Below are 20134 nucleotides of genomic sequence, written 5' to 3' on the forward strand. Positions count from 1 at the left end.
TGGAGACATTTCCGACTGTCATCAACGAACTCTCTCTCCTTTCCATTGTTGAGTTTTGCTTCACGTATTCTTGGACTCTTGTACTCCATGCGTATACATTTATTATTCTACCTTCCGATAGTGCGCCTTTTTGTTGTTACTTTTTGTTATTTGTCTTAACCTCTTTTTTGCCTGACATTTAGAATAGCCACTCGAGATCTCTTGTGGTTGCTGTCTGCATGGTGGATCTTTTCCCAACGTTTTACTTTCAACCCATTTTTGTCTGTGGCTCTAAGATATCCCTCCTGGAGTTGGATCTTGCTTCTCTGACAATCTTGCCCTTGTTTGGGGCACAGAGTCTGTTTCACGGTTAATGTAATTATGCCTATGGTTGGGCTTCCTTTTGTGCTTTTGCTCTTTGTTTTCTCCGTCTTCTTTTTTGTGCCCATTTTGGATTTAAATAAGTATCTTCAGCGTACCACTTAACTTTTCCGATTTTATACTTAGGTGTTTGCTCTAGGGGTCATAGCGACCCTAATTCCCATGAAACAGAGGGCCTGTTCCAGTGCAGCCTACACGTGGTATGTGCTACATGACAATATCTTCATAATCGTCATTCTGCACGATCTCGTGTCTTTTGTAGGAGACGTTGAGAAGAAACGTCTGTATAGATTCTGTACGTAACCCACTTTTACCATTTCCGGTCGTGTTTTTTTCTTCCTGTGGATTCGATACCTTCTGGTGTCGCTTCCATTCAGCCTGAAAGTCTCGAGTGTCTCCCGTAAGGCGGGTCTTGCTAACAGTGGAACCCACCGGTCCACACCCACCTGGGCAAGTCTTTATTTCCCCCTCCCTTCTGAAGCAGCTCTGCTGGGTGTACAATCCTCGCTGACAGGTTTGCTCCCGGCAGTGTGACTCTGCCGCCCCGCCCCCGCGCCCCCAGCACCGAGCAGCCTGCCACCAACGGCACAGACGCACCCGCTTCCGGAGACAGCTTTTCTCTTGCTGCTTGTTCTCATTTGGCTTTCCTCAGTCTGACTATGACGTAACTGAATTTGCTGTGCCTGCAGCTCACTGATCTTTTTGGAAATGCTGATGAATATTTTTCATCAAATTTGGGAAGTTTTCGCTGTTATTTTAAAAGACACCTTTGTGCCCCTTCCTTCTTCTGTCCTGGGGTTGCCATGACACGGCTGTCGTCTCGCCGATATTGGAGGCTGTTCGTTCTCCTTCAGTCTTTTTTCTCCTCAGAACGCGTGGCTTCCACAGCGCCATCTTCCAGTCCCTTCTCCCACGTCCTCTGAAGAGTCCAGGTCTTCGCTAAATCTGGAACACATGCAGCTTCTACTGATGCCTTTCTTCCTGGACAGGGGTCACTTTTTAATTTTTTTGTAGGTCCTGAGACTTTTTGTGGAAAATTGGACATTTTCGATTAACATGTTGTAGCAACTCTGGATTCTAATTTCTCCTCAGTTGTTGCTCTTTACCGTATTTGGCCAAATCCGTGAACTCCTGTCTCCGTGGTAGACTGTGGCCACTGCCATTTCTTTCCGTGTTTCTTTTTTTTCCCAGCTTGACTTCCTTGGGGTCAGCGCTGTGCCTGCACAGCTGTAAGGTCGGTCTGCACCGGACAGTCAGCACTTGGCTGTCCCACGTGCTGCCTGCAGCCTGGACACTGTGAGAGTTGAGACTTTCACCTTCCGGCCTCAGCCCCCGTCAGACCGGTCACGAGAACGAAGGCTGTTCTCACGGACCTTCTTTAAACGCCTCTTCTGCTCACCTAGGCTGCCGGGACAGAAGCGCCATCTAGCGTCTATTTCTCCCTTCTTTACCGCAGGCCAGCACCCAAGCTTTCTCTGGAAATGACCCCAACGCACAGAGGTGGCCCTAGCATTCACACCTGTCTGTTCACCCTTTACCTGGGCTATGGAGGACAAATCTGGGGCTAACCAGACGCTCTTTCCTGAGAATCTGAGCCCGGAGAGAGGCACCTGGGGACAAACGCCCAAGGGTCTGGTGTCCCAGCTCCCAGACTGTTTCAAGGCCTTTCGGATTTCATTTCTTTCCTTTTTTCTTTTTTTGAAAGAACCAGTTCACTTCTATTGTAACCCAGAGAACACTAAACGGTATGTGTCCTTGGTGTTCCTGACCTAGGCCACCCAGAACAGAGCCTGGTACCAAGCAGGCGCTGGCTACACACTTGCTAAGTAAGAGATGGTGAGACATTCTCCACCAGACTTCTCCCGAGCACTAATTCTGTGTCAGAATTTATACACGCAGACCAGGCTGTCTTCAATACGGTTCACTCTACTATGACTTGAACACAATACGCTACTAAAGATGGGCAGGGCACTCACCCTGCTCCCACAGGGCGCTTCCCTTACCATCTTGATTCGCCGAGTGCACAGGTGCTTACATTTCCGCTTCCGTTTCCCTGTCATCAGCGAACAGGTCTAGGAAGACCATCTACCCTACTCTATCTTCCTTTGCTCGCCACTGATCTACGTCTGACCCAAACCTTCCTTGAGTCCATGTTCCTATCTCAGACCTGCAGCAACATCCCTTCCTTCAGGCCCGTTTCACACTTACGCGAGGTCTCGGGCACGAATTAGGACCCGGCTCACGGGCCCCCAGCAGCTCCCCCGCCAGCCTCCGCCTGGAATGAGCTGACACACGGATTTCCGTTCCCCTCATGATCTCTCAGTGGGTTCACACCCGTTTCCATCCCCCAGATGCAGTAAAGACTCACTTCCTTCAGGATGATTCTCGTGGCTGATGTCGCCCAATGTTTACTGGGCTGTGACTCTACGCTCGCGCACCACTCCCGCGCCAAGTTACTGAGTCAAAATGACGGCCTCTTCCATTCCGATGGGATGCTGACCATCACGCGCGCTTAAAGCCCCTTAACCGAGCAAGGCCTCTCACCTCTCTCTCCTGGAATGTTCTCTTGCCATCTCCCTCCTCTTCTGTCTCTCCCATTCCCGGCGGGCTTTATCCTGTTCCTCTCGATGTCGCTTCCGGCGCTCGTGTTCTCTGTCCTTCTCTTTCACTCTCGCGTGCTTGCCTGAGGAGAGACAAGTGTCCCGCAAAGAAGCTTAACTTCCATTTAATCTGAAAATACCCAGTGCAAGAAGAAAAAATGTTTAATTAATGATTTAGAGATCATGATTTTATGTTAAAAAAAATGACATAAGACACTATGTGATAAGCCTTTACTTAAGGAAACAAAATAATGTCATCACTAAACAGAATTGTGATTTTCACCGTATTTTAAAAACCTTATCTATTGAATAATCTATGATTATGTCGCATTACTTTCATAATTTAAAAATATCAAAATAAAAAAACAAAAAATAAATAAAAGTAAAAATATCAGCACTCATGAAGAATACAGGACAAAGCTTGGCTCCTTTCGGTGGATCTCTACATCATGTTATAAGATCATGTCACTCGACTGCATTTATAAGTATAAGATTTAAGTCAGGCCCAGGTTGTTTTCCCAAATCTCTAAGCAGCTCTTGATATTGGCATGAGAACGAACCCATTATTTGGACTATATCAAGCACCCAAATTTCAGCTAAAGCAACTTGGCATTGAAGGGTGTGTTTTCCCCCTGCACTTGTGAATAAAGACCATTTTAAATGCAAACAAACCGCCCCATTACAATGTAACGTGCAGAAAAAACACCAGACGGGAAACAAAACAGCTCTTCAGAACGACCTATGATTAGTCCACGTTTTTAGCTAGTTTACTTTCTCTTCTCTGTGAGCCGAGTTGTGGAGAGGGCAGCAGACATGACCTGGAAGCAGAACACGCGTGGGAGCGACACAGAACGCGGGCGCCCCGTACCCCCCTCTGCTGAATGGCTGCGGTGCCTGCGCTTCTCTTTCCTCTTCTCGTCTTTCCTGTGATGAGCTTTTTCTTTCCGAGACATTTGCTGAGGTGGTTTGATAGCCAAAGAATCATCTTCCTCTCCTCTGAAATGAGACACAACAGCACGACGTCACGCTTGAGAAAGTAACACTAGGAGCACCAGGTACGATGGAATTTCTTTTAACACAGAAAAATGCAGGGTTCGCGATATGAATAAAGCTGAATCTGAGCCACCACTTAAAAAGTGTTAATTATGGAAAAAAGCCGAGACTGTAAATTAATGCAGACTCGTGTGAAAAGTGTGAGTGAGAAAATCAGTGTTGCGTGCGGAACAAAAATGCCTCTGAGGAACCTTCGGGGACGATGGCTGCGTCCACTCTCTTGACTGTGATAAAAGTTCGCAGGTGTGTAAAATGGATCAAGTTGCACGCTTTGACAGATGTGCAGCTTATTCTGTCATTTACACCCCAATAGGGCTGTTAAAAAAAAAGGTCCCACATTTTTTAATCAAAATGACCTCAAAACGGTCACTTAGTACCTTCAACTGTCTACATAACTGAACTCTTTGGAGAAGTCACACCCCATGTCTTTCTACCTTAATTACTGGCTCTGTTGCCTTTAATCACTTGATGACGGATGAGAGAAAACACGTGAAGAGAGACCATGACGCAGGACGAAGCGTCAGAATGAACAGACGTCGTCAGGGCCATTTCCGCTCGGAGGCTCTGCTCAAGACTCTTTGAGCATTCGACCTTGGTTCGTTTGCACAAAATTTTAGACGGTGATTTTCCGAATCGTCACAAACATACAGCACAATGATTGAAGTGCGCTACGTAAATGGTGCTGGCTTGACCAAGAATAATCGCAAAGAAAAGCGCACGCCCTCATCTGGTTCTTCCATAGAAGTGGGGGTGGGGTGAAACTGACACCGCGCAGGAGCCCATTTCAATGGTGAGGTAAACCTAGGAAACCTAAAGTCACTACTCTGAACCTGCTAGAAGTAGCACCGAGAAAGGCCAGCCAGGACCAGCATTATGTGGGGTGACCCTGCTTGCATTCTCGGTGAAGCACGCCACGGCCTGGGTGCTCTTCCTCCTCACGCGCCCCTCTCACCTGTCCTCCATGGAGTCCTCCCTCCGGTACGGCGAGTTCCTGATGGTTATCTCCATGCGGTGGTCCCTCAGCTCCCCCTCCTCAAGGGAATCCCGCTTGGAATCCCGGTCATCTGACTAAGAAGCAAGCAGGAAGTTAGTTATTTTCCTCACAGGAAAAACATATTTTTAATGATAATCGAACCCGGCCAATATCCAAAAACAAACTTTCATATACACTTTTTCTTTAAAAAAACTTCATATGGGCTTTTATATTTAAAAAAAAACAAAACAAAAAACTTTCATTCAAATCCCGTGGCATTAAAAATTACAACTTCCTGTAAACCAAGAATCTGAGATGAGAAATTTAAAACCAGCATATTTGACAAGGGACATCAGTCACTATGCCAAGCACGTTAGTTGTATATAAGAGCCAAAACTGAGTCTTAAAGCACATTATATTTACCAAATACTTTGTGAGATCTCATAAAACTCACTAAATACTTAAGAGCCTCCTATTAATCTTATCAGAAGAGGCATTTTTTACCAATGCCCCTTATCAAATTACTAATGTTTTTCCCAGTATGTTATCTGAACCAAGAAACACGTAAAACGTTAATGTCAAGACAACTTCCTGCTATACCAAAAATACTTGTAAATGGTATTGTGAACACACTAATAATGAAATGAGAAAAATTAGTCCAATTGCACTAATGTATTTAGGTTTAAAATGCTTTATTCTCCAGGTAGACACTGTCATCTACATACGGCTTTAGTATGTTATCAGTCTGCAATGTAAACTGAGTATTCGAATGTTTTTGTTAATTTTTAGAATAGATTTTGGGCTCACCTGCGACATTTGGAAGTACAAAAGAACTTCACCGAAGAAGCGTTGTTCTAATGGAAAAATGAGGGCAAAGAAATTAAATTTTCTTTTAAGAAAACCCCTTACTTAAAAAATATGGCTTACATTTTTTAAGCGTTTTATCTCTGCTTTTTCCTCTTGTTCTTTCCGACGTTTCTTTTCCTGAAGAATTTCATCTAAAGTTTTCACTTTCCAAGAGTCCTTTTCATCACCCATTTGAGTTAAAACACTACAGAAACAAAAGAATTCAAGATCTGTCAGAGATGACAAGCTACGGTTTGACGCTATGTTGTTTCTGGACACTTTTGCGCGCTTCGTTAGCAGGAATGGGCTCTGAAAAATGACTGGCTGGGTTCCGGTCTCTTTTCTGTCACTCCTGTGCGGTGCTGGGCAAGTTACTTCGCCTCAGTTTACCTTCTGTAAACGGCAAGAACGACGCCGGCAGAGTAGTACCGCTCGGGGACTCAAAGGGACCACCCCTACCCAGCTCAGTACCTGGCACTGCCCGGCACCGTTTCTGCTATCGCAGCCTGTGAAACAGACCGCGGGGGAAGCGGGAGCTGCGGGCCCACCTGACGGCTGCAGCCTCCAGCACGGGACGGCGGGGGCCTGGGGCGGGGGGCGTCCGACGGGGCGCACTCGGAGACCAGGCCGCGGGGCTCCTAGTCCCTGGGGTTCAGGGCGCTAACCGGGGCGGGTCCCGCAGGATTGAGCTCGGAGAGCGTTGGGGTCCGCCGCTTCGACCCCAAGTTCCACGCGGGGAGAGACGCGACGACGGGGCGGGGAACGTCGCCCGCCTGCCCCGAGAGCCTGGGGGAGCCGGCCGCCACTCACCCCTGCGCCGCCGCCGCTGCCGCCGGTCCCGGAGCCTGAGAAGAAACAGCGCCCGGCGCGCGCCACGACCGTCGTCACTTCTTGCGTCGGCGCGGACTGATGACGCGCGGGGCGGGGCCTCGCCGCCGACCCGGGTCCAGAGACCAGTGCCGGGTGCGCGCTTTGGGCGCAACTTCCGGGCTCGACGCTGACTGATGACGAAATCAGGACGGGGCCCAGCGAGGCCCAATAGGAAGCGTCGTTCCGCCCCGCCCCGCCGCGTTCGGAACCGGGAGCAGCCATCGACCCCTGGGCCTGCCCGCAGTCGGTCGCTGGCGCCTTTCCGCCACCGGCCCCTCCCCCGCCGCGCCGGCGTCGCTCGCAGGCGCCCCGTGCTCGACGGCGACCTGAAAAGCCGCGAGCTTGGCGCTAGGAACGTCCCCCCGTGACGCTCCAGTTGACCGAATTTTCAGATAAAGAAGTTGCCTCCTAAAACCACACATTTGGTTCTACCTAAGCAAAAAACAGGGCTCGTAGGGCTGTTGCAGTGTAGTTTTAAAGCTGGCGCTCAGCCGGCGGTTCCCCAAACTGCCTGCTTCCGCCGATTCCCCTGCGAAGGGTTTTAAGGCCCAACTCCAAGGCCTGCCTCGACCCCGCAGAGGCTGGTGGAATGAGAAGCCCTGTCTATGTCAAGTTATTCTGCAGACTTTGTTGTCGTTTTAAACGGTCATAAAAAAAATGATAATCCAACAACGTCCTGAAACTCAGGGAAGAGAATGGAAGATAAACGTCCATCCACATTTAGTGGACCTGAAATGTAAAATGTGGAATGTGACAAGAAATTAGGGCATAAAAAGGGCGAGAGGACTTGGGATTTTTCTCCCCCTGTCAGAATGAAATGTTTACTTTCAGTATCCAAGCTCTTATTTTGCTTCCTGAGTTGTTAGTGACAGGAAAACCATTGTTTCTCTTCATGCTGAAAATGGCAAAGGCAGTAAGAAACCACCCTCGATCATTTCAGTAGCATAAACACGAGAATTACACAACGAAGAACGTAACGAAGTACACAATGCACATTTATTTTACTTTCGCAGAACAAGAGTCATAGACAGTGGCTACTATGGTGGTTTAATTTAGTCAAAATAACAGGAGGCACCCACAGGAGTAATTATACAGCATCACTCTATTACCACAGCATAATTAACACTGACTCAATTATTTAACAGACCGTTTTCTAGAATACTCATCTAGTCACATAAATACTGCAATAGGTGAAATACTAAACACTATAGACAGTCTGTACTTCTCCACAGTTTTGTTTGGTATAAAGCAAACACTTGGCTCTGATGTAGATGATGACTGATATAATTTTCAAGTTTTTCAGTGTAGGAAAGTCACCCTGACTGGCCCTCCTCAACCTGGAGCCCACAACACCCCCAGGGAGATTCAAACTCAACTCACACATCTGCGAACAGCTGGAAACAGAAAATCGGCTGAATGCCAGTTTTCCTCAAATGAAAACTGGAAAAACAAAACCAAAAACAAACGTTGCCAGTTAGAACAGTTTCCGACTCGGTTTGGACATCTGGGCATGTTTCCGGAGGCCATCAAATTCAGAATCGGAGCTCTCAGGAGAATGAAGAAGTAACTTCAGAGACAGCAAGGTTGAAGATTTTATGCTCTGAGCTGCTAGGTGAGCAGCCGACCCACCATCTTCCCTTGGCTCCTCGGCCAGGACAGAGATAAGAATAGGCAGATTCACCACGGAAGCCGGGACATTATTCATAAACTAAGAAAATGAAGAGGCCCAAACCAGGGCATGTAGATATTCTGGGAGAGAATAAAGCCCTTAGTACAACGTTGGTCAAAGGCGAAAGTAGAGGATTCCTATCTGTACCGACATCCTCGTTTAATTTTTCCAACCCAGGGACACACCTGCAGTGGAGACACCTTCAGGCCTTAGGAAGCACAGCACCTGGACAGATGTAAAAGCCATGTTGTGATTCTGTCACCCCACTGGCCTCTGTAAGTGACAATCTGCAGGAGAATGCCACAATAGGAAGCGAAACTCACTGGTTTCGGGAAAAGTATTTCAAACGCTGGCTGCGAGCGCGGCTCCACGTGGCCGATATTCCTTGTGCAGCACTTCATTTTACTGTTTCTGATTCACCATGTTTATTTTTCCTCAAATTAAAGACACATTTTCGGTTGTGCAAGAGTGTTCTCAGCTTTCCAAGGCAAACGATTTTAATGCTGATATGCAGAAATTATGACTATCGGAATTTAAAAACAAAAATTTTTTATGCCACTCAGTAGTGGAAGTTTCCTTGAAAGCCAGAGACCTGTCACCTCTAGGTACCAACGTGCACCCAGATGGCCTGCCTGGGAAGCCTGGGTCAGCGTACGAAGGCACAGACAACCACAGACATGGGGGCGGGGGGGGAGGGGAACCCATGTGAGCAGCGACACCCAGTGTCAATGTTGGTGCAAGCCCATCTGTGACAGTTCAGTGAGAACATACTATAAAAACTAGACTGTTAAAAAATCTGCTGTGTGTGTACAAATGTCCAAGCCAGGCTGCGGGCTGTGACTCTCGGGCGGTCCTGGAAATGCCCGAGAAACGGGCGACTTGGGGTGGAGGTGACGGAAGTGGAAGGAATGTGAGGCCCGACTGAGGGCAGCGCCGGCCACAGCCCAGGACGGGGAACGTCTCAGAGGCAGCTTTGCGGGAAATGGCCTCATTTACTGATGATTTAGGAAAATCTTCGTTTTGTTTCTGGTCCAAATTTTAGAAAATCAAGACTGGCTGAGAGCCACTTGTGAGAGCGGAGGGTGGGGCACATCATGGGGTGCAGCTTCATAATCCCACGAGGCACGGGACCCCGAAATTCCTGACGATGCTCGGAAACAGGCGGCTGCGTGTCCGATTACACTCAGATGACAAAGTCTGTGAGAAGTTCACCATGAAAATCCTGCAGCGGGGCGGCCACAGATGTGACCCCTTCTCCGTTTACATCGACCGTTGGCTGCTGGTGGAGCGGCCACGTCCTCAGGGGACAGGCTGGGACAGTGCTTTCGCCCTGGTCCTCACATGTCAATGCCACGTCTTACCACGCCAGCCCCTACCCGCGAGGCCTCTGTAGTTTTGTTTGGGGGGGAAGGGGAAGCAGAAGTGGAAAGGGAGTAGAAATCTGGGAAAGTCACATGAGAGGCAGCTTCACAGTGCAGGCGAGCTTGTCATGCAGGTGAACGCACACCTGCCTGTCCTCTGGATGTAGGAGGACAGTTTCATAAAAACGTTGTTTGTAGTCTGAAAGGCTCCATTTTAATCCGTCCTCGTGGCAAACTTTTTCAAGTAGGCAGAACTTAATGAGACGGAATTATTGCTCTTTGTTTCCAAGAGGTCCGATCTCCTCAAGAGGCTATTTATATGTTTTCCAGTTGAGAAGCCAACTGGAAAACCACTGTCCCGGGCTTGGGAGCCAAGGCCCTGAACCGCACGGAGGGAAGAGGGACTTGGGGACAAGGAGTGTCCTAAGTCCCTCTCCTCGGTTAACTCACTCAGTTCCAGCAGGCAGGCTTCAGATGGCAGGTGGCCAGGCCGTGCTCACTGAGGAGGGCCACGTGTGACAAGCCCCCACGCTCAGGACAATGTGGGCTGAAGGCGGATGGAGAGGGCCTCGCGGGCTGGCTGGCGGTGGATCGCGTCCCCATCAGAAGCCCCACCAGGATGGGGGGTGAGGTATGACGTGGGGATTAGGAGCCTCAAGCCGACACAGGGCTCGACAGCCGCGTGGTCACAGAGCCAGCCTGTGGGTTAGGAGGGTGGTTCACCTGACACACGCGATGCATTCCAGAAGCCATCGGTGCCTGTGCTTCCTTTCTAAAATATTATACTGTCATTTTTAAATGCAGCGGAATGAAGGCTGTAAACAGTCCGAACGCTCTTCCCGCCCTCGTCCACTCACGAGGGTGAGTGTTAACATCCCCACTGACGACACACGGCCACAGCCCTGCCGCTGCGTGAGCGTGGTGCTCCGCGGGGACTGGCAGGACTGTGAGTCAAGGACGACGGGACGTCAGCATCTCTCTGCCTGAGCTGGACAATGCAGATGACCGTCCTGGACCTTGGGGGCCGGAGCCCCTGCCGCAAGTGAGGGACCGTCAGGCGGTGGGGACCGAGTGCGGCACAGACGCTGAAGGGCTCTGAGCCCCTTCCTTGAGTGACCGGTCCCTAAGTGGTGCCAGATGCTGGCAGCTCAGTGTCAGGGAGAGAGTCCAGCGTGCCCCCTCAGCTGCAGGGGACCCTGTCTCTGCCCGTGTGTCCCCTCTCACTCTCTGATGGCTCTGTGGTGTCCTCAACTGCTCCTAGCACAGCAGTGGTGCCCTGGCTGACTGTCCTAGCACAGCAGTCTCCCCAGATGGCCGAGGAGCAGGGGGCGCCTTTGGTGGCCTTTGGTAGCTGGCATGGGAAAGATGAGTTTTCTTCATGGGCACCAAGCAGGGAACGGGACACGTCGGCACCTGGACCCAGCTCTGGCTTCACAGTTGTCTCAGTGGTCGTTGCCCAGAGGAACTGGAGCCTGGCCTAACTGCAGCGGGACCCGCGTGCCCGCGAGGGACATGCAGAGGCCAGGCGGTCCCCACCTTCCTGTGACACCCGTGTGGAGTGGCAGGAGGCAGTTTTCACATAACTTGGTGATGGCGACAGCTAGCTCTGGCCTCCACCCCTGGAAGCTGCCATCTGGGGTCCCCATTCGACTTCCTGCTGGTTTTGACTGAAAACCCCAGAGAGGGGAAGGGGAGGCTGCGCACGCCTGGTCTCCGCACCCCGGCTGTGACCCGTGGGGGGCTGGGGTGTCCATGGAGCAAAGACCCCACATCAGCGAGGACAGCAGCAGCGCGTGGCTCCCCGGGGCCCCGGCACCCGCCGAGGCTTCAGAGTTCAGTGGTGCGGCCAGGGGTCCTTGGGGACCAGCGGCTCTGTGCTGTCCTCCGGCGGCCGGCTGGCGGCTGTGGCCAGGCTCTGCATGGCCTCTCGCTGGTGCTGCTTGGCCTTGTTGTAGAGCAGGACGCCAACTGTCACGAGGATGGTGCCGATGGCTGACAGGCTGGTGACTTTGTTGCCGAAAACTATAATACTGAGCCAAATGGACAAGGCGTGCTTCACGGTGCTGGCGACGCTGCAAGACAGGGGGCGAGGCCGTGGCGGCGGGCGGGGTGCCGGGCGCTCGGGCGGGCCGCTCGCTAACCTTCCCCCCTCTCTTTTCTGGGTGGGAGTGCTCAGTACTAGGAAGCCTGTCGAGCAGAGGGGCGGGGACACTGCCGTGCACGGCCATCTTCCAGACTTACCCGTTAGCCTTTGCCTTATTTTTATTTTTTGCCTAATTTCTTCATCCTTTTTTTGACTGAAATAGTTTCAAGCGAATTACAGACATTTGGACAAAATACCCCAATTACTTCAGTTTCCTGTCTAAAGAAGGAGAGAACGTCCCCACACCCGCCACATCCTGGTGGCATCTCAGGGGAGAGCGCTGCTTGGGGGCCTCTGTTGCTGAGAGCGGCGCCGTGCGCGTGGTGACGGTGAAGCCGCCAGCGACACGCTGAGCTGCCAACAGCCCCGTCTCGGGGCTGTCCATCGCTTAACTTCCAGTTTTTATACTTTTTTGCCTTTTCCAAATGTTCTATAACGAGCAAGTACCGCTATTATACCATGAATTTAAGACAACCATTTTCTTTAAAAATAATTGGGTTTCTGTTTTTCGCCTTCTTTCGGCCATCGCTAACGATCATTGGAAAGTTTTGGGAACATCTGGAAATGATTCCTGGTCCCACACAGAAGCAAGAATGTGTGACAGGGACAGTGACCTTAGAATTTAGTGGGAGGGTAACTCTGAAATCATGACTGCCCGACGGTGCTACAGGCGGTCCCACTCAGGACCCGGGGGTGAGAGCCGGCGCCCGCCCAGGCAGCCGAGGCACAGCTGCCAGCCGAGGTGGGCAGCTGAGCGTTCACCGCGCTGGCACGGGCTGCCTGTGACAAGCAGAGGGGACTGGGAGCCGCCTCGAGGGGCCAGCCGCCGCACGTGCAGCTCCACGAGGCTGAAGAGCAGCACGAATCAGGCCTACTGCTGTCCTCACTCGGGGACGATTCCATTTCTCCAGGGACAGTTCACAAGTTAGAGAGGAAGATCCGCTGACTCGCAACGTGATGCGGCCAAAGCCACCAACAACACCGCTGGTGACATCGGCTCATTCCGGCGTGTACTGTGCTCTCGATAAATTCGTCCAGCTATGGACAGGTGAAGCCACTCACGAGGCGTCTAGCTCACCTCGAAGTTTCCGGGGCTCCGCCAGCCAGTACGGGAACCAACGGCCACGTGTGGCCGCTCAGATTAGAGATTCAGGTCCCCACTGCTCAGTCACCGCCCGTGGCCCACGGCCCCCACCCTGGGCAGCGAGAACAGCGCCCGGTGTCACAGAGCTGCAGCAGCTCCGGGCAGAACAGGACTCACACCCCCCGGAACAGGTTCCGCTCCAATGAGAAGCCCCCGGGGTGGGTCTCTAACGACCCGTGCACACTCTCCAGGCCTGTGCCCCACAAAGCACCGACTAGGCGGCCAGGTCATCCAGACGCGTGAGTGCCGTCGCCGCCACGCACTGGCAATCACAAACATCTCTTACAAGAATGCAAGATCTTACGTCTTCTCTGCAAGCACCGGGAAGTCACTGTCTTACCTGAAAGTCCCCGGAGAAACCCTCCCCATGAGGTCGTCTTCCGTGACGCTCTGCAGGTGGAAGAGGACGCCGTCCGTCAGCAGCAGCAGCGTGACGTCCCGGGTGTAGCTGAGGCTCTTCCCGCTCCTGCCGATCACCGGCAAGTCCTGGGAGCCAGAACAAGACGCGCTCTGCGTGCGCGTCCCCCTCACGCTGCCCGGCGCGGACGCGGTGCCGCGCGGGCTCGCGATCCAGGCAAACCAACCGACGCGGGGGCTCTGAAACGGCCTTCGCCGGAGGGGCGGCCGGGCAGCTCTGATGGCGGCTGGACCCCCCATCCCCGGGATGGAGCCACAGTGAGGCACCGCCCACTCCCGTCGGGATGGCCACCACCCAAGACACGAGTGGGAACCCACAGAAGATGACGTGTTGGCGAGAACGTGGAGAAATTGGAACCCCGTGTACTGCTGGTGGGACTGCAAGTGGTGCGGCCACGGGGGACACAAAAATGACACTGACCAACAGAGTCCCTCAGAAATGGAAGAGAATGACCATGGGGTCCAGTGATCCCACCTCCGGGTGTGTCTCAAAAATCACTGAAAGCAGCGTCTCCAGGAGACGCTTCCATCCCCACGTTCGCACAGCCGCCAGAGGTGGCGACAACCCTGGTGTCCGTGGACGGGTGAACAGATGAGCACGACGGGTCCATCCACGCGGCGGGACGGCACTCAGTCCCCAAAACGAAGGACGTCCTGACGCCTGCCACAGCGTGGACGGACCTCGAGGACATGCTGCTGAGTGAAGCGAGCCAGTCACAGAAGGGCAGGTACCGCGTGACTCCACGCACGGGAGGCCCCAGGAGGAGTCAAGTCCACAGAGACGGGGGTGGGGTGCCGGGCTGAGGGAGGGGGAAGGAGTCCCCCCACATACGCCCCTTGGGAGTGAGGACCGTTTTGTGCTAAAGGCACTTAGGAGATGTAGCGCAGGAAGAGAGTGCTGACTTCCCCTTCCTCCTGGGAAGAGGAGATAAACCCCGTTTGGAAGACGTGTCCCTGTCTCAGAGGAAAGGGACCCTCTCATCACGAGAGATGGGACGGAGGCGGCGCAGGCCGACTGTGCTAACGTGACATCTCCCTCCAGCCCCTAGTGTTTCCACGAGGGGACGCAGCCCAGAGAAGCCTCTGCTGAAGGTAGGCATTATGGCGATAGGTTAGGACGGCGATAGGTTAGGGCAGCGCCACACCGCAGTGTGACAACAGGACTGCGTGACCCAATAGCACTGTGTTTAAAAGGAAAGGTCTGTGCAGCCGTGTCCCCATGTGCTCCCACAGACTAATGGCATCGCACTCCGCACGTGAGCACGTGAGTGTTACAGCCATGCAGACACATCGGGGGGGGAGCCGGGGGGTCGAGCAACACACCTGCTCCTGTTTCGTGCACGTCTGCCATGCTGCTGGTTCCACGTTTTGCAATGACAATGAGCAAGCTGAGACCCTCGCGAAAATCGCCAGAGACTGGGCTCCGTGGCCACGAGCCCACCTCAGAGACCCGTGAGGTTTGGCTTCCACCCTCCTCCCTTCTCCTCAGGTATGTCCACACGAGCTGCCGACTTCACCTGTCCCACTCCCGAACTGCCGAGGACAAAGGCGGCCAGGCGCCCAGAAGCGCCACCCCGACACTCACCATGAAGACCCAGGCCGGGAGCAGCATGGCCACCGCCGCCGCGCTCGTGTAGAACTGCAGCTCCACGGCCCTGCGGGCAACGGGCGCCTGAGCCTCTCTCAGGGGGTGCCCCCCAGCCCACGAGGACCCGAGACCCTCCCAGTGCATCCCCAAGGGCCTGTCGTGACAGAGCCAACCCGTGGCTGCACAAACAAACCGGCCCACAAGGTGCCCACGCGGAGCAGCTGCGGACAGCGGTGTCCCTCGCAAGTTCCAGCAAAGCCACCTCAGCCAGGCGCGGTGGCAGGGCCACAGGGCACTCGGAACCTGCCACGGTGGGAAGTCCTCTCGGCCCAGGGCGTCATAATACTCACGAGAACTTGTACTTGTCCCCGCTGAGTAGCTTCTTGGAGAAAACATTTTGCAAACTAGAAGGAAGAAAAGGAGAGGAGGGCCGTCGGCATGCGACGTCAGCGTGGACCTCTGCTGGCCGAAGCGTGTGTGGCCTCGCCAGGTGGTGCTGGTGATGGCAGCACTTCGGTGACAGCCACTGGGCATCTGCTGTGAGCCGGGCCCTGCTCGGCATTTCCCAGGCATCACTTCACCGTGAGGGAGCACCACACCTGTCCCTTCGACAGGTAGGTAAACGAAGGTACTCAGAGGTCAAGTGACGTGCCTGAGGTCATCCAGCGTTTAGGTGTCAGAGGATCCCCAAGTCCTACTCGAGGTGCTGCACAGAACTCCACTCTGAACCAAGAGCGCCCCAGATCAGCCAGTGCCACGGGCCAGGCTCTCGACGAGGGGGGTGCGTGGACAGAACAGGAGCTTATGCACACGAGCCTCCGGGACGGGACAAACCGCAGGAAACACACATGGCCGGTGAGAAAGTTGGACAGTGTTCTCGTCCCCGAGAACCAAAGGGGCTGGCATGTTGACTAAGGACACTGCTCTCTGGACCCTGGAAGTGGGTGGCTCTGTTTTAACACAGAAGCAGGTGAGGACGACGGCGGCCAGAAGCTCGTGTTCTCGGAGCTGCAGACCGGCACACTCCCCCGGGAGGCCCGGCCGCGCCCGCCCCGCGCCTTCTGGAGACATCCACCCGCGGGCCCCATCCCTGCCAGGCCTCTGACAGGATGGTCAGAACCCCCAGCTGGGCGAGGCCCATTCGACAGCTGTGCCCTACAGACGTGACCAAAGGCTGGCCGTCATGGGAGGAGGAGGATGGGCAGCCACGTGACTCGCCTGCGGCTGTGAGCGCGGGAAGCTCACCGAGGAGCAGCTCACCGAGGAGCAGGACGCACCCCGGACGTGCAAGGTGCCTGTGCCACTTCTTTCCTCAGAAACGGGACAAGCCTGAAATCACAGTCCTGCCAAGCACAGTGTGGACGTCACCAACGCCCCCGGCAAACACGACCCGTCCGAGGCTAGTCCGCACGCAGCCTGGGACGCGGTGTCCGTCCCCCGTCTATTTGGCTGCTTTGGCTTATTTTCTGGAAAACAGCTACTTCTCTGGGGCGCTTACTGGTCTGCCGCTTAGGAAGAGGCCGTGTCGGGTGTGCCCAGTTCTGAGTTACGGGAAGCAGCTCCGAGCTGATCTGCATCCAAGTGTCCGTCACCGACACGAGGAACGTGGGCACTGGCCCCCACACACGCCACGTCCCCCTCCTCGGGACTCACCAGTCCATGATGTTGGTGGACAACGCGGCCGAAAACCCCAGGACGTTGAAGCTCATCTCAGTTGCCGTGCACAACGCCAGACCTCCCATGACCGGGACAAGGGACAGGTTGACCAGCAGCCCTGAAAAGGAGTGTAGCCAGTCTGTCCAGCTGCCAGTGCACCTCTGAGCCACGGCTGCTCCCTCTGTGCTCGGGACAGCTCGGGGCCAGCACTCACCAGGCGCTCCGTGCCCCAGGGACATGCTGTGGAGGGGGCCCGGCTCGCAGACCAGCCCCCCTTGGGAGCCAGGGCCCCGGGCAGTCTGGGCCATGGTGGGCCAGGCCTGAGCGCTGTGCCCTGAACCCCTCCCTCCCGGCAGCCAGAGCTCCGGGCATGCTCAGCCGCAGAGTCAGCGGGCGAGTGAGGTGGCCTGCAGGCCGTCCCGCAAGACGAGGACTGCGCAGGGGGAGTGGCCAGCGCTGTGCGGGCCCAGGACTCGCGCTGTGTCCACTGCTCTTTCATCGGAAAGCGAATAAACGGGCCTGACGTGGCTGGCGCAGGCCCCCGGTGCAGGGCAGCCATGCTCGCCCCGGAACCGGTGTCCGGCCCCTGCTCTGACTTCAGAGGCAGCTCCAGGTCTCCTCTGAAACTCTGAATAGATGGGGTGTCAGGGACAAAAGCATGCCCTGACAATCCATGGTGACCTCATGGGACACCAGCCGCACCCCCGCCACAGGAGAGCCATCCAGAAGTGGCCGGTGAGCCGAGGAGCGTGCGGTCAGTCCCCGGCAAACCCACGGCCACGTGGCAGCGAGGCCCAGGGCGCAGGGGGAGGTACAGTATGGGGGCCGCTCACAAGTGCTCTCTGTTCTCTGCCGTTTGGTCTTGAAGTCTGTCCTTCTGGACATTTGGTTGAGTGACGGACAGTATGTATAAAAATTGTGACAAAATCGGGAACCCACACTGATGCCCAGGAAGGACTGGCTTTCTGGGCTGGGCGCTGTCCAGGACAGACATGGGGGCTCTGTGGGGGCTGCACCCCATCGCCAGGCCCTTGGGGCCCTCGCCCCTCCACCCACAAGGCCGCTGTGCCCAGATCCCCGGCCGCTGTCCTGTGTGGCGGGGTGCCACTCACGGGTCACTCCCCTGGGCGACCCTCAGCACTGAAGTGTGTGTGCCCCGGCCGTTCCCAAATGCTTCCCAACAGATTTCTTCCGGCAAAACTTTATCAAGATTTTCCAAGTGTTTTCAGCAAGATGGCTGGTTTGCAACAGGTGTGTCCCCACAGCTGGATGCCAGTCACAGTGTTTTAAAGTCCCTGGAAATACGTCCTGTGAGCCACCAGGCTCAGTCTTCTCGTGTTGCTCTTCACACTTGATTTGACTTTTACTGTCACCAGAAATATTCACACATCCAAGAGCACAGCCATGGGAAGTCCAGCTGTGTCCTGGCCCCTGCCCCCGAAGGCAGGTCCTTGCCTTATTTTACGATCTTGTCATTTTCTTGAGAGAGGCAAACACGCATCTATCTGTTAGTACCCATGCGAGATAAAAAGCCACCTATCACACACGTCACCCGCCCTTCACCCGAACAGCTGCAGACACGTTGCTTTTCAAGAGGCTGGTTGGGAAAACCGGGTGTGTAACATGTTGCTGGTGACGCACAGCCTGTCGCTAAAGGCTGGAAGTCTGCAAATAAGCCCTACGTGCTGGCCTCGGGGAGGATGGCGAGGCACGGCTGAAGGGCACGAGGGGCGCGTTTGGTGGGATGGGCTCAGGAGGGTCCCCATCAGGCGCCACCCTGCATGGCCAAGGCCGGCTGCCTTTCTGGGACAAGAGATGGCACCAGGCTGCTTGCTCATCGCTCTCCCCGTCAGACCCTCCGACTCCGCATGTCCATGCACCCCGCCGGACAGAGGCGAAGACACATTTGGGGACGTGAATGCGCTCAGGAACGTCCCAGGGAGAAGGGAGGTGCTCGCCGGCAACAGGGGCCGCGGCACCAGCCGCTGTGCGGGTCGGCAGCCTAGAGAGCCGCCAGGAGAAGGGTGGGCAGGAGCGGGGCTCACCTGTGTGCTCCCCCAGGATCAGCCGGGACAAAACGACGGTGAAGATGGGGGCAGAGCTCTTCACTGTCTCCGCGAAAGAGACTGCCACGTTTTTCAGGCTGACCAGGCCCAAGACCACTGTTGCAAACCTGAAAATGAGCCGGAAGTGGCATCACACATCGGTCCATTTGTAGCTGCTCACTGGCCCAGGGGCAGGGGGACCTGACCCTCCTCCTCGTCCCGCCCCCCCACCTCCGGCAGCTTAGGTCTGGGTCTCGGACATGGTCCCCCACCTGCAGGGACTCTACCGCTCCACTGTTGCCAGGGTGTCAGCCCCGGGAAGGAGGAGGCTCACTACTCTCAAACCCTCACTAAACGAGCTTCGTGACTGCTCCAGAATGATCTGATCAAACGTATGTGCATTAGGATCCACAGAACCAACACACTCGCCCTAAAACCGAGACAGCCTTTATGACTTTATAAAGCTTGCCCTGCAAACACCTCTCCGACTGCCTGATCCTCACGCCCGCTCTTGGCGGGAAGGCGTTTGTGCACGCACGTAGAGGACCCGGATGCGCAGCCACACGTCCGCTCCCTCACCTCATCAGGCCCACGAACAGCATGGTGGTGATGAAGTTGGGTGGGTAGGAGAGCCGGCTCTTGTGCTGATACAGACAGCAAGGGACCAGTGTCTTCAGGCAGCCGATGAATGTGGTGGACAGCATCTGCACAGCACCTGAGGACGGAGGACAGAGGCCCGGCTGGCAGGGGTGACTTCCGGCCTCTGCACAGAAGGCAGAACACAGGCCCACGGCCTGTCTGCCCCTCAGCGACCCTCCTGCCTCCACTGAGCTGCTGGCTCTTCCTCACACCTATCACCAAGCACAGGGTCCCCCACCCAGGGGGTCACCCCCACCCAGGTCAGCACCCCCACCTGGGAGGTCGGCCCCTACCCGGGAGGTCACCCCCAATCCAGGTCAGCCCCTTGGCCTGGGAAGTCACTCCCCGCACCCAGAAAGTCAGCTGCCCTCTCCGTCCCCAGACATCCCCCCCCCCGCCCCGACCCGGGAGGTGGCCCCCCAGCCAGCAGGCGGCGCTCACCGAGGGCGCCAGGCCCACCCTCCGGCAGGGTCAGGATGTGCTTGTTGAGGAACAGGGTGCAGAAGCTGAGGAAGAACCAGAGCGCGAGGTAGAGCAGCGCCCTCGGGCTCCACGCGCCCAGGTCGGCCTCGATGACGGTGGTCTCGGTGATGGTGACCGTGAGCGTGCTCTCCTCGGGGGCGCCCGCGCTCCTGGTGAGAACCGCATTCTCCCGGTGGCCGAGCAGGGAGCCCCAGCCGAGGGCCAGTCTCCCCCGGGGCGCCTCCTGGGGGCGCAGGCCCAGCTCCGCCTGCGCCTGCGGTGCTGCCGGCGCCGACATGACGCCCGCT

The 20134-nt window shown here is 55.1% G+C and overlaps 2 protein-coding genes across 3 annotated transcripts in view; both read right to left on the reverse strand.

Annotated features, from left to right (window-relative positions):
- LOC105303605 (cyclin-dependent kinase 11B) overlaps positions 1 to 6781 on the reverse strand; it is a 15222-nt gene extending 8441 nt beyond the window's left edge. Inside the window, exons 1-5 of the mRNA XM_011377337.2 lie at positions 6643 to 6781; positions 5914 to 6037; positions 4966 to 5081; positions 3829 to 3956; positions 2903 to 3043 (exon numbers count right to left, since the gene is read on the reverse strand). Coding sequence (XP_011375639.1) covers positions 2903 to 3043; positions 3829 to 3956; positions 4966 to 5081; positions 5914 to 6024 — 496 coding nt within the window. The 5' untranslated portion in view covers positions 6025 to 6037; positions 6643 to 6781. The remainder of the gene's footprint in view (positions 1 to 2902; positions 3044 to 3828; positions 3957 to 4965; positions 5082 to 5913; positions 6038 to 6642) is intronic.
- An 894-nt stretch (positions 6782 to 7675) lies between these two features.
- Positions 7676 to 20128, reverse strand: LOC105303582 (solute carrier family 35 member E2-like). 2 transcript variants are annotated; one of them, XM_011377306.2, is made up of 8 exons: positions 19806 to 20128; positions 19305 to 19440; positions 18726 to 18853; positions 16678 to 16798; positions 15375 to 15428; positions 15022 to 15091; positions 13360 to 13485; positions 7676 to 11804 (listed from the first exon to the last, which is right to left on the reverse strand). In XM_011377306.2, the coding sequence occupies exons 1-8, from the start codon at positions 20122 to 20124 to the stop codon at positions 11175 to 11177; spliced, it is 1584 nt and encodes a 527-aa protein (XP_011375608.1). In that variant the 5' UTR covers positions 20125 to 20128; the 3' UTR covers positions 7676 to 11174. The 2 variants fall into 2 exon arrangements, with proteins under 2 accessions (XP_011375608.1, XP_011375609.1); XM_011377307.2 differs by having other exon boundaries at positions 11432 to 11804; positions 13360 to 13505.
- Positions 20129 to 20134: the final 6 nt, after the last annotated feature.

Source organism: Pteropus vampyrus, unplaced genomic scaffold (genome assembly GCF_000151845.1).
Source record: "Pteropus vampyrus isolate Shadow unplaced genomic scaffold, Pvam_2.0 Scaffold309, whole genome shotgun sequence".
Lineage (NCBI taxonomy): Eukaryota > Metazoa > Chordata > Mammalia > Chiroptera > Pteropodidae > Pteropus > Pteropus vampyrus.

Bases quoted from the DNA above. Each gene is read 5' to 3' on its own strand.
- LOC105303582 (XM_011377306.2), bottom strand. From the start codon at position 20,124: ATGTCGGCGCCGGCAGCACCGCAGGCGCAGGCGGAGCTGGGCCTGCGC. The intron at 19,441-19,805 runs GTGAGCGCCGCC...CTCCGTCCTCAG, and splicing joins GGGTGGGCCTGGCGCCCTCG to GTGCTGTGCAGATGCTGTCC. The intron at 15,429-16,677 runs GTGAGTCCCGAG...TCTTCCTTCTAG, and splicing joins TCCACCAACATCATGGACTG to TTTGCAAAATGTTTTCTCCA.